Source organism: Nannospalax galili, unplaced genomic scaffold (assembly GCF_000622305.1).
Source record: "Nannospalax galili isolate Female #2095 unplaced genomic scaffold, S.galili_v1.0 scaffold393, whole genome shotgun sequence".
NCBI classification, from domain to species: domain Eukaryota; kingdom Metazoa; phylum Chordata; class Mammalia; order Rodentia; family Spalacidae; genus Nannospalax; species Nannospalax galili.
In genome coordinates, this window is record NW_008333371.1 from 1,307,211 (window position 1) to 1,320,523 (window position 13,313).

The following is a 13,313-nucleotide window of genomic DNA, read 5'->3' on the forward strand; positions in this document are numbered from 1 at the left end:
GTAGGAAGGCAGGAGTTGATGGGGGGTGAGAGATGAGAGCAATTAGAATGTATTTTATACATAAATGAAAATGTTAAAGAACAAATTTAACTAATAAAAAGCAACCCAAGAATTCCTTCTGAACCGTGGTTCTCTCTTCAGGTAATTATTCAATGGAGATATTATATACATGGTAAAGAAACGAGGAAAATGGTCTCTGCTTCGCTAGCAAATGGCATGACAATAGTAATGAACATAAAATGTCTAAAGTCACTTCCTTTTCTGTCCATTGATGGAGTATTACTTAAAAAATGTCATTGTGTGGCAACATATGGGCAATGTGCACAATTTGTAAGCCAGAATCCAAGGTGACAGAACATTACTTGATTTTTTTTTTATACCAGAATTTTCTCCCTGGTAAGAGTTACTTTTCTCTAAATGATGAGAACTTAATCTCAATCATGTTTTATCCCTTCACCTAAGATTATACCAAAGCTCTGAAGGGAGCTAATGAAAATTCCAAGGCACTGAATGGGGTGGAGGTAGTTGGTGAAATGGTGGCTAGGGGTAGTTTGTTCCCATAATTAAAAAAAGACATGCCCATACAAATACAAGAAGCATATAGAACACCAAATAGACAGGACCAGAAAAGAAACTCTGCACGGCACATCATAGTAAAAACACTAAAAGTACAGAACAAAGAGAGAATGCTGAAAGCTGCAAAAGAAAAACAACAAATCATCAGAATTGCAGCTGACTTTTCAGTGCAAACTATGAAAGCAAGAAGAGCCTGGACCAAAGTATTCCCAGTTATAAATGACCACAAATGCCAGCCAAAATTTCTATTATAGTCAAAGGGGAAAGAAAAATCTTCCATGACATAAATAGGCTGAAAGAATTCAGGTCCACAAAATCAGCCTTTCAGAGAGTTCTTGAAGCAATACAAAGAGCTGAAGAAAGGAACAACTATACACAAGGGGTTATGGAAAGAAACTCAATGAAGGTGTAACTGTGGAAATGCACAGCTATACGAAGAATGTGAACAACAATAAAAATGACAGGAATCAATACACATTTTTCATTAATAACTTCAAATATCAATGGACTGAACTCCCTAGTCAAAAGACACAGACGAGTTGAATAGATTAAGAAACAAAACCCTTCTTTTTGTTGTCTGCAAGAAACTCATCTCACTTTCAAGAACAGGCACTACCTTAAGATGAAAGGATGGAAAAAAGTAAACCAAGTGAATGGTACTAAGAAAAAAGCAGGCGTTGCAATTCTAATATCTGATAAAATAGACTTTAAACTTAAACAAATCAAAAGAGATAAAGAGGGCCACTTCATTCTGATCAAAGGAACAATTTACCAAGAAGATATTACAATCATGAATATATATTCACCAAACTCTGGTGTACCCAACTTCATAAAAATAGTATTACATGACTTAAGAAATCCTATCTTATTAATAGTAGGGGACTTCAATACCCCATTGTCTCCATTAGCTAGGTCAATAGGACAGAAAATTAACAGAGAGACATCTGAATTAAACAATACCATCCATCAAATGGGCCTAACAGACATCTACCGAATATTCCACCCAAGCACCAAAGAATATACTTTCTATTCAGCACTCCATGAAACTTTCTCCAAAATTGGCCATATACTGGGGCTCAAAACAAGCCTCAACAAATAAAAGAAGATTGAGAAAATTCCATGCATTCCATCAGACCACAATGCAATAAAGCTTAAAATCAACATCGGAAGAAGCCCTAGTAACTACATGAACACATGGAGGTTAAAGAACACACTTCTGAATGATGAATGGATCAAAGGAGAAATAATAAAGAAATAAAAGTATTCCTGGAACTAAATGAAAAGGACAATACAACACAACAAAACCTCTGGGACACGTTGAGAGCAGTCCTTAGAGGGAAATTTTTAGCTCTAAGTGCCTACATCAAAAATCAGGAAGAACACAAATAAATGACTTAACATTGCAACTCAAGACACTTGAAAAGCAACAACAAATGAAACCCAAACCCAGCAGACAAGAAGAAATAACAAAAATTAGAGCAGAAATTATTGAACTAGAAACAAAAAAAGCAATACAAAGAATCAAAGAATCCAACAGCTGGTTCTTTGAAAAGATAAATAAGACTGACAGACCCTTAGCCCAGTTAACCAAAAGAAAGAAAGAGCACCTCCAAATTAAAAAAAAAAAAAGAGAGAGATAAAAGGGGAAACATCACAACAGACACAAGAAATATCCAGAACATTATAAGGGAATACTTTAAAAATCTATATGGGGGCGGCGTTGCGTCTGAGCTCATGTGCCACGGTGTTGGCAGTGTCTGCATCAAAGCATTTCCCACGATGTCTCACGCCATTTTGATGGTACAGCCTACCAAGAAGCCAGAAGGCAGAACTTATGCAGACTATGAATCTGTGAATGAATGCATGGAAGTTACAGAGCTGATACCCAGACATACTAGCCTTACAACAAAGACTGGATCAAAGAGAAGATCTACGTGCTCCTTCGTGGGCAGACCCAAAAGGCTGGGAAATAATTGTGTTGGAAGCATTAGGGGCTGGGGGTGGGCTTGGAACAGGTGTGTACAGCGTGCTGTAGTGAAAGTTCTGTATTATAGTAATCCTGTCTCCATTTTGTTACACTCTAGCCAAGACTGAATGTGTCACAGGAAACATGGGGGAGCTTTTCAATCTGAAACCTCCATTGCCCCTTTGGTCTTTTTCTTTCTCTCTTTTTTTACTTAAACATTTTTATGATGATTTAGATAGAAATTGTTCTTTGTCAGTTAAAATTGGTTCTGGTCCTTGAAACTGTTCATATCTGCTTTACTACATCCACAGTACTAGCCCTTCAAGGTGGGGTGTGGGGGGGTGGTGACTCAGTTTTGTTATGTCCTCTGGGTAAAGTCTAGTGAAGAATAAATAAATGTTCTTTAGTTTAAAAAAATCTATATGCTACTAAATGTGAAAATCTAAAAGAAATGGATAGGTATCTAAAAGCATGGGAACCATAGAAACTAAACCAAGAAGAGATTAACAGCTTAAACAGACCCACAACACATAAGGAAATTGAAAAAGTAATACAAAATCTCCTGACTAAAAAAAGCCCAGGACCAGATAGATTTAAAGCAGAATTCTACCAGACATTTAAAGATCTATATCCAATACTACTTAATTTATACAAAAAGATAGAAATGGAGGGAGAACTTCCAAATTCCTTCTATGAAGCCAGCATCACTCTCATACCAAAGCCAGGTAAAGATACAACAAAAAAGAGAACTATAGACCTATATCTTTAATGAACATAGATACAAAAATTCTCAATAAAGTACATGCAAATCGCATATAGACAAACATCAAAAAGATCATCCACCATGATCAAGTCAGGTTTATTCCAGAGTTGCAGGGATGGTTCAATATACATAAGTCAATAAACATCATAAATCATATAAATGGACTCAAAGGCAAGAACCACATGGTCATCTCAATAGATGCAGAGAAGGCCTTTGACAAAATTCAACATGCATTTATGTTCAAAGTCCTAGAGGGAATTGGACTGGAGGGAACATACCTCAACATAATTAAAGCCATATATAACAAACCCATAGCCAACATCATTTAAATGGAGAAAAACTGGAAGCATTCCCATTGAAATCAGGAACCAGACAAGGCTGTCCCCTATGTCCATTCCTTTTTAACATAGTGCTTGAAACTCTTATAAGAGCAGTAAGATAAGAGAAGGAAATTAAAGGAATAATAATTGGAAAAGAAGAGATCAAATTATCCCCTTTTGCAGATGATATAATATTATATCTAAGAGATGCCAAGAATTCTACCAGAAAACTCATAGAAATAATTGATACTTTCAGTAACATGGCAGGTTACAAAATTAATCTACAAAATTCTGTAGCCTTTCTATATACCAATAACAAGCAATCAGTGAAAGAGTACATGGAAACACTCCCCTTCACAATAGCTGCAAAAAAAAAAATTCAGAATAAACATGACCAAATTAATCTACAAAATTCTGTAGCCTTTCTATATACCAATAACAAGCAATCAGTGAAGGAGTACATGGAAACACTCCCCTTCACAATAGCTGCAAAAAAAAAAAATTCAGAATAAACATGACCAAAGACGTTAAAGAGCTCTACAATGAAAATTTTAAATCTTTAAAGAAAGAGATTGAGGAAGACATCAGAAGATGGAAGGAACTCCCATGCTCATGGATTGGAAGAATTAATATTGTAAAAATGAACATCCTACCAAAAGCCATTTGTAGAGTCAATGCAATGCCAATCAAAATCCCCATTGATCCTCTTCACAGAATTTGAAAATAAATCCTAAGATTCATATGGAAGCACAAAAGACTTCAGATAGCCAAAACAACCCTGAGCACTAAGAGCAATGCTGGGGTGATTACTATACCAGATTTTAAACTATAGTCATAAAAACAACTATAGTCATAAAAACAACATGGTACTGGCACAAAAATAGACCCAGAGGTCAATGGAACAAAATTGAAAACCCAAATATGAGTTAATGCGATTTTAGCCACCTGATATTTTACAAAGGGGCCAGGAACATTCACTGGAGGAAAGAGAGCATGTTCAGCAAATGGTGCTGGCAAAACTGGATCTCCACCTATAGAAGAATGAAATTAAACCCCTGTCTTTCACCTTGTACAAAAGTCAACTCCAAATGGATCAAAGACCTCAGTGTAAAGTCTAAAACTCTGAAACTGTTAGAAGAAAACATTGGCCATAACCTACAAGGTATAGGTGTAGGAAAGGATTTTCTAAACTGGACATCAACTGTCCAGGAAACAAGGTCAAGAATCAACAAATGGGATCTCAGTAAACCAAAAAGCTTGCGGACATCAAAAGAAGTAACCAAGGACGTGAAGAAAAAACTCCCAGAATGGGAGAAAATCTTCACCAGCAACATGTCCGACAGAGGTTTAACATCCAGAATATATAACAAACTCAAAAAACAAAGACTCAAAAAAGGAAGTAACCCAATTAAAAGATGGGCTAAGAAACTGAACAGAGAGTTCTCAAAAGAGGAAATAAAGATGGCTAAGAAGTATCTTAAAAGGTATTCAATACCATTAGTCATTAGGGAAATGTAAATTAAAACCATATTAATATTTCATCTTACCCCAGTCAGACTGGCTAAGATCAAGAGAACAAATGATACCAAATATTGGAGAGGATGTGGGAAAAGGGGAATGCTCATTCATTGCTGGTGGGATTGCACTTGTTCAACTCCTATCAAAAGCAGTGTGGAGAACTCTTAAAAAACTACAAATGAATCTACCATTTGACCCAGTTATACCCCACTCTTTGGCATATACCCAAAGAACTCATCCTATTGCAGAGACACTGGTACATTCATGTTTGTTGCTGCTCTTTTCATAATAGCTAAGAGATGGAAGCAACCTAAGTGTCCCTCATCTGATGAGTGGATAATGAAAATGTGATTCATTTATACTATGGAGTTTTACTCAGCAGTAAAGAAAGATCAAATTATTAAATTTGCATTTAAATGTATGGAACTAGAAACTGTTATGAAGTAACAGAGACTCAGAAAAAACAAATGATGCATGTTCTCCCTTCTATGTGGAACCTAGCGCCAAATCCTTATAAGTGAATATGTATCCAAACATCACTACAGGAACCAGAATAATGAAAAGGAACTGGGAAGGTAAAAGAAAAGGAAGAGCCTGAAAAAGAAGAACAGTAGGAAACATGTTAATAAGGGAGATATGGATTAAAATGAGGTTATTTTTAGGGAAGGGGAAGGGAGGTTTATACAAAGAACCTTGGGGATAAAGGGAAAGAAGGAGCTCAAGAAAGGTGGGCCCATAGGAGAAGGCCATTTTTAAGTGAGAAATGGGAACAATGGGGGCACTTTAAATGGGGAAACCATGGTGGAAGGGTTGGACAATGAGAGAGATAAATAATGCCTAGCTAGCTTAAAAAAAAACAGAGAGAACCATATTAGGTCAACAATCTACTGACAAATTGTACATAGAACTAGCTCAAGGAACATAATATATATCTAGTCAAGGTTTATATGAGAACATTTGGTCTTTGCCTAAGTTTTATCTACATAGCACATGTAATTAAAAGTACCAGACTGGCCGGGCATGGTGGCTGGGGCTACAGGGAGACCTTGTCTCAAAAAAACCTCCCCCCCACAAAAAAAGTACCAGACTGGTGGAGCTAACTTTCTTGGATGTTTAAGGCTATACTTTGAGGCCTGTACTAATTTGCTCAGAGGGACTTAAAGGACAGTTTTTGCTTCTTGCCCCTCAAGGCTGATTAAGTTCCAGGGGACTATGAGCATCTCTGAAAATGTCCTTTAACTGTGGTGAGTCACTGTCCTCTTGACCAAGGAGCCATGGAGACCCCACCAAATGTACTTGAACCAGTGTCCAGTCTACAAAGAGGAGGGTGAACACAGAGGAAACATTTCCTCCATGCTTCCAAGTGAAGCCAGCCGCAGTTGAGTGAGCAGGAAGGACCTTTGACTGATCTTCACATAGATGGAAGCCACAGTTGAGTGAGCAGGAAGGACCTTTGAGTGATCTTCACATAGATGGAACTGGTGAAATAAAGGAGCCAGGAGCTCCTCCCAAGCCCATGTGACCCCTGAGGTCCTTAAACGACCTTAAGAGTAAAATTAAATTGGTTTATCTGGGACAACTACATGGTCTTAAACACCAAAAAGGAAAGTATAACCAAAGATTAAAGGGATCAATATAATTCTTTAAGAGTCCATGTGTATAGCTAAAAGCTGCATAACAGGAAACAATGCCAGACAGGAGATACCATCTTTGAGTTGTTGGCCAGAGTGACCCAAGAGACTCTCAGACAATAACTCAGCATAAAACTTGGAAAATGAACAGCAGACCCTAATCTTATTTAAAGGAATATTGACAACTGATTGATGCTAGATGAGGAAGAGCTGATCTTCCTAAAACGAGGAACTCTAGATAGGGTGACTAGACTCAGCATATAGACATGCACTGGAGAATGGCTGGGAGCACTGACAATGGGGGCACTGACAACACAGTGGACAGTAACAGGGATGACAGAGTATATGAGCTTTGGGAGGGTGCCACTTGGGATGTGGTTATATAGAGGAATAAGATTTTGGGGGATGTTCTGGATGGAATGCAAACAAAAAATTGATAAATACATACACAATAAATAAATAAATAATAAATAAATAAATAAAAGTTACATTTGTGGAAGAACCATAAAAATTTGCTTCATGTTAATTAGTAGATGTGAAAAACATTACCATTGAAATCTACTTGATGATTTTATATCCATGCTCAGGTGCCAAGGATCTCAGAAAGTAACTGGCTGTCACTAATAATAATCAGATATATGGAGATTAGAGATGCATGTGCAAACATCTAAGTGTTAATTGCATTAAAAATGAGTTTTTCTGCTGGGTGTAGTGGCTCACGCCTTTAATCCCAGCACTTGGGAGGCAGAGGCAGGTGGATTTCTGTGAGTTCAAGGCCAGCCTGGTCTACATAGTGAGTTCCAGGACAGCTGGGGCTACAGGGAGACCCTGTCTCAAAAAGACCAAAAAAGAAAAAGAATTTTTCTGTATGAAACGGTATGTTTTAAAATAAAACAGAGATTTTTTTTAAAGGTTAAAACCTCATTCAATTTTATGTCTTATAGGGCTTATACTGAGTACAATATTGGATAACTGTATTAATTCAACTGTAAACCTAAAAATTATAGCCAATTTTGAAAGAGATGCATCTTAGCTCTGCAAACACTCATTGAATATGTCAATGCTGTTGTAATGAAATGCTTCTTCTAATTATGTGGTTATTAAATAAATAATTTTTAAAAGTACAATGTTTAAAGAACAGAACTGCTGTTATGGGGAAAGGAACGGTTGAGGACATGGGGGATGCAGATCAAAGGGTAAAACATTGCAGCTGTGTAGCATGAACAAGTCTGGTAATGTAATGTATATTATGAGATCTACAGCCAATACTGTTGTACTCTGTGCAGTGAATTTGTCCCTATCATAAAGCAAGTGAGGAAGATGACTAAGAGATGGGCTGATAAGTTAATTTTCTTGACTGAGTAATCATTTCTTTCTACTTAGTTGTGCCAGAACATCTTTCTGTATATCCTGACTAGAAAGCACACAGGTCTACAACCTATCCTGATGGGAAAACTTTGTAGATGTCTGGAGAAGGAAGTTAAAACCCAGATAGAATAGGTCCTCTGAAATTCTTGAAAGATTATTCTATTAAATCTTCCGAGAAGGAGATAGTGTCTGGGGGAAAACCATCCTTAGGGACAAAAACGTCTGATTCTGAGATGGTGGGTAGAAATTCCAGGGTGGGAGCTCTGTCAGGAGAGGAGAGGGCAGAACTGGAGGTTTGAAAAGGGACCTCTGGGAAGAAGCGTTCACTGCACTGCTGCTGTACTTTGGTCTATAAACAAAGTCAAGTCTACTGAACTGTCATAATGACTTATCTCAGGCAGTAAGTCTTAGTTTGGTCTGCCTTTTATTCCCCTGAACATCTCAGTTAAGGCTCAGTCACACAACTTTGTGTTGTGAGGGTGAAACCCTGGTCTGGGAAGGAAAATGAAGCATGCCTATTGAAGTTGATTCTTAGTTTGCCATCTAGAAAGCCTGTCTTCCTAACAATAAATTAATTAGCCTTTTTAATGTAAATGTTCTACTTTTCTAAAGTTCATACGGGGAACACATTGGGAGAAACAGAGAGACCTTTTTTGTTTGTTTGGAAACAGGAGCTTGTTCATTTTGACTTAGTGAGAAACCATTTATTCTTCTGATTTATAATCATAATATACATATTCTTGTTAATACATCAAATGTGTAATGTAGGAGTTCCCTTAAGAATTCTAAGCCCACATGTTAGACTCTGTTATACACTATATTAGGATATTAGACAAACATCACTTTTAATAGCACAACAAATACATAAGTACATAAATTTTTTTTCCATTAATGGAGGAACATGCTTTTCAAAAAATATTTTATTGGATGAAACTTTCTTATTTTCAGGAAAACGTTTGGTTCTTTAATATAATTATTATGCCTTTTAAAATTCTGTTTGATAAAAGCGTTGGTACATTATAAATACCTATAAAGAAAATATAGCTTAAAATTCTGAAGGAAATATTATATAATTTTCCTTTTTAACATTTTCACAAAAATCCACACAAGCACTAAGAAAAACTGACAAAAATACTTTATGTCTAAACAATATACTCCAGGTTGGAAACATTCGGCATGATATTATCTAAATATTAAAGCTTCTCTAGAGTGAACCTTTGGCTATAACCTATGAGTTGGTTGGGGTTCTTACAGGGAAAAGACAGCATTAGAAAGGGCTAAAGGAAACTCTGTATATTTAGAACAAGATAAGGACTAGGAGAGGAGGAGGTTGACCTTCAAGTCCTTCACTTTTTATCACTCATTAATTGGACTCTCTAGGCCTTAGTTTTTTTATTTAGTTGAAATTTAATATAATAACTTTTCAGTTTTAATACTTTGTAATGTGCTACATTTTTTGTTTGGTTTGTTTTGGTTTTTTGAAACAGGGTCTCACTACGCAGCCTTGACTGGCCTGGAACTCACTATGTAGAATAGGCTGGCCCTTGAATTTACAGAGATCTACTTGCCTCTGTTGAGGGCTGGAATGAAAGGTGTGCACCACCATGCCCAGCTAATGCACTATAATCTAGAAAATTCTATTTAACATCTTATATCAAGCAACATATAAAACCTTCAAGGACCGATAGAGAGATACTGCAAGTGTTCTAAGAGAGCATCTGCTAAGCGGTGTAGCTCTGGAGAGAGCCTCATTCTGCACAAATTCAAGTGGTAGAACTGGAAGTGAACATCTGTCTTACCAGCCTCACTTCAAGCAAAAGCAAATTAGCTGTCTTTCTGATTTAGTTCAGTGTTGGGGGTGGCTTATAGTGCTCAAACTTTGTGGAGGTTTTACAATCAGCAGCTCAGTTGGGGACTACTAGCACTGTATTTTGAGAGGAGGAAGTAGGAGATGGCAGTTAATGAATAGTAGAAATGAACATCCAGGTGAGATAAGATTAAAGGAATATGTTAAACAAGATTTCAGACATATTTTCAGAGTCCAAAGTACTCTTTTTGCTTATAAATGCAACAAATTAACTAGATCATAGCAAACTCAATTATTAATGACAAACTCTGCTTGGAAGTAATTGAGAATATTCTTTTTCCTAATGCATTTACACTTAGTACACATTCATTTAGTGCAGAGTGGGTAAAATCGCATGCTTAAGAAGACAAATATCATTTGTTTTCTCTTATATGTGGCACCTAGGTGAAACAAAAATGCATGACATTAGAAGAGAGACCAGTTGTGACAAGAAAGAGGACAAGCCGGGAGTGAAGAGAGGCTAATGGGGGACATGTTTGATCTAAATACATCATATATACATGTATGAGAATGTCATGATGAAACCTTATTTCCTACAATTAACATATGATAATAAAACAGGGAAATGCCTATCAGATTCTGAGAAGAAATTAAAAGGGTGGTCAGTGTAAGGGAGGCCTGGACTTCAGATCTAAATGGGCCAGTGCTACTCAGCTGCAGTCAGCCCTTGTCAAAGGGAAGATGGTTCTGAGAAACAGGCTTTATGGGAAATATCAAATGTTTAATAATCCTTCACATTTTTAAAACATTCTTCATAACTCTAAGAAGATCAAATGAGGCAGTTGGACTGCCCGTCTATGTCTTCTGGTTTGAAACATGTGAGCAAGGAAGAATTTGGATACTATTCTCTGTAAGATTGGAGAAGACCCTGCAGGGTCCAGGAATGAATGCTTACTTCCAAAGAGCCAGAAGAACCTATCCTAAGGATCACAACTTTAAAAAACCCTATCATTGGTTCTCCCCTTTACTAGCATTTTACCTATGATTATATTGGTTCTCCATATTGAGTAACTGCCTATTATTAAACAAATTAATGACTAGAAATTTGCCAAGCCCCAAGCATAGGTTTGCTCTGAGAAAATGGTATAAATTGGTTCTTTCAATACTTAGGTTTTCGCTCAGAAAGATGTACAAGGCAGAAGGGAAAACAGAAGACCAGGTGATACAATGCGAGTCATGGCCACCTGTAGATCAAAAGAGACCTCTATGTGGCACACCAAGCAAGAGGACTGTTCTAGAACATTCTAAATAATGCAAATTTCAAGGTACATTTCTAGATCTAAGTAATATAGTTTATTTTCCCCCTAAAATGGTCAGATTATCAGTTCCAGAATGAGCAACATTTGGGGTAGAAAGGCCTGGGGTATTGGCCTAATTTTGAACTTATTCATTAGAAACTTTCTGAATGCTTCCTTGTCATCAACATTCAAAAAGCCCCGTGGCCACAATAGGGAACAAGATGTAAATGCAATTTTCCCTCCCTCATCTTTTCAGATTACTTTTTTCAAAGTAATGCAGCTCTCAGGTTTTCCCCTTGTGAGTTACAGTGTGGGCAGACTCAGGGAAGACATTTTAATGGATCATGTGGCTGTATGTCAACTGTGACTTCAGAAAGAAATTGCTTCACTTGCACAGGGAGGGAAGACGTGTTTTTAAAACACTGTGATCAATTCTTCAAGTTGTCTTTCCTAGTAGAGCTCTTCCCTTTCGAATATATAGCTTAAGGAGAAAAAAGTATAATTAGTAGGAAGGAAATTACAAGCATAGGGATTAATAACAAAACAACCACTCCAGACATGGGAAAATCTAAGGAAAGGAGGATGCATGAATATTTCCAACTTGGGACCACACACTTCATTTAATTTTCCTCATTCAGAATGTCCACTAGAGCTTGGAGCAGCCGGTCATCTCTGTGTTTATAAGGTTTTGTGTTATAGAAAACATCAACATAGTCGCTATACAGATTGTCTTCAGAGTCCTTAAGTTGGGAGGGTTTGTTCAGTTTTTCCAGTGCTTCATAGAAATTTTCATAAGGGATGTTGAGCTTTGCACTTGGAGACTTCTTTGGTGATTGCTTTGGAGGTGAGTTTTTGCTAAAAGCACTTTGCAGGAGTCGCAGCATGGCCTCTGAAGGTGCCCCTCCTGCCAGCTCATCTCTTCTGCTCCCCATACCGCTGCTGCTGGGGCTTTTGGACACCAGTAGATTGTCGTTCAGCTTCTGTGTGGGTTGCTCCTAAAACACAGAATGCCACCAACAAAGGGGAAATCTCATTATTTGCAGCTAGGCAAGCTAGCTGCAGTCCTAACACAAGCCCACTACAGGCCCCTTGAGAGGCAATTTGGACACGTACAAGGCTTGGAGTTATATGGGGGTTGTGTTTCAACTTCTTTTTCCCACTTACTGATTTGCCTTTGACAGCCTTTTTGATCTTCCTGTATTTCAGCTATAAAATAGGAAACAGAACATTGCCTTTTCTAACAGTTTTTGAAGACTAAGACTATGCAAGTGTGTATTCAGTATGCTGTTTTCCTTCACTTGCTTGCCTGCTAGAGGGGAATCCATTTGGGGAAATGATATTAAATATTTAACAGCTCATTTCTAAGATCATTGGTTGTTGTATGTAGGAGCAGCTTCTTAGAGGGCTCTTGTTCTTGTCAGAAGTTACTGAATTATAAGACGGTCCTAGGGGAGAGACATAGTGGGCCAAGAACTGGGGAGATCTGAGAAGTGGCTCATTGTCAACCATTATGGAAGCACAATTTTTCTAGGACCTTCCATAATACCAAAATCTGTGGATGTTCAACTCATTTTTGATTTTTGTAGAATGGAAAGTATTTTTATATGACCCATACACCCTCCAGTATACATTGTCACCTGTAGATTACTTGTAATGCCTAACACAACATAAATGTTATGTAGATACTGCATTATTTAAGGGAATGGAGACAGGAAAGTGAACGTCTTTACTTGTTTATTACAGAGGCAATTTTTTAAAAATCCAGGGCTGGAGAGGTGGCTCAGTGGTTAAGAGCACTGGCTGCTCTTGCAGAGGACCCAGGTTCGGTTCCCAGCATCTGCATGGCAGCTAGCATGTGTCTATAACTCCAGTTCTAGGGTCTTCTGACCTCCGCAGACACTGCACAACATGGGTGCAATTATAGACATGTAGGCAATATACTCATACACATCAAATTAAAAGAAAAAAAAGAGAATGCAGAATCCAGAGATATGAAAGGCAACCATATTTCAGTATTTAATAAGAAAAGTCCTGTTAATAACTCTAAGGTTACCTCAAAAGGAGAA

General features: G+C 37.4%; 2 protein-coding genes across 3 annotated transcripts in view; one reads left to right on the forward strand and one right to left on the reverse strand.

The window, feature by feature from the left end:
* Positions 1-2,355: 2,355 nt before the first annotated feature.
* On the forward strand, positions 2,356-2,549 carry LOC115069440 (enhancer of rudimentary homolog). The gene is given in 2 exon segments (XM_029561058.1): positions 2,356-2,443; positions 2,446-2,549. Coding segments are annotated over 2 exon segments (192 nt in total).
* Positions 2,550-8,812: 6,263 nt separating this feature from the next.
* The window catches only part of Pcsk1 (proprotein convertase subtilisin/kexin type 1), a 46,526-nt gene continuing 42,025 nt past the window's right edge, over positions 8,813-13,313 (reverse strand). The window contains exon 13 of one of the 2 annotated variants that reach the window (XM_029561071.1): positions 8,813-12,242. In XM_029561071.1, the coding sequence (XP_029416931.1) occupies positions 11,868-12,242 (375 nt within the window). In that variant the 3' untranslated portion in view covers positions 8,813-11,867. The remainder of the gene's footprint in view (positions 12,243-13,313) is intronic. The other variant, XM_008827977.3, reaches the window with a different exon arrangement.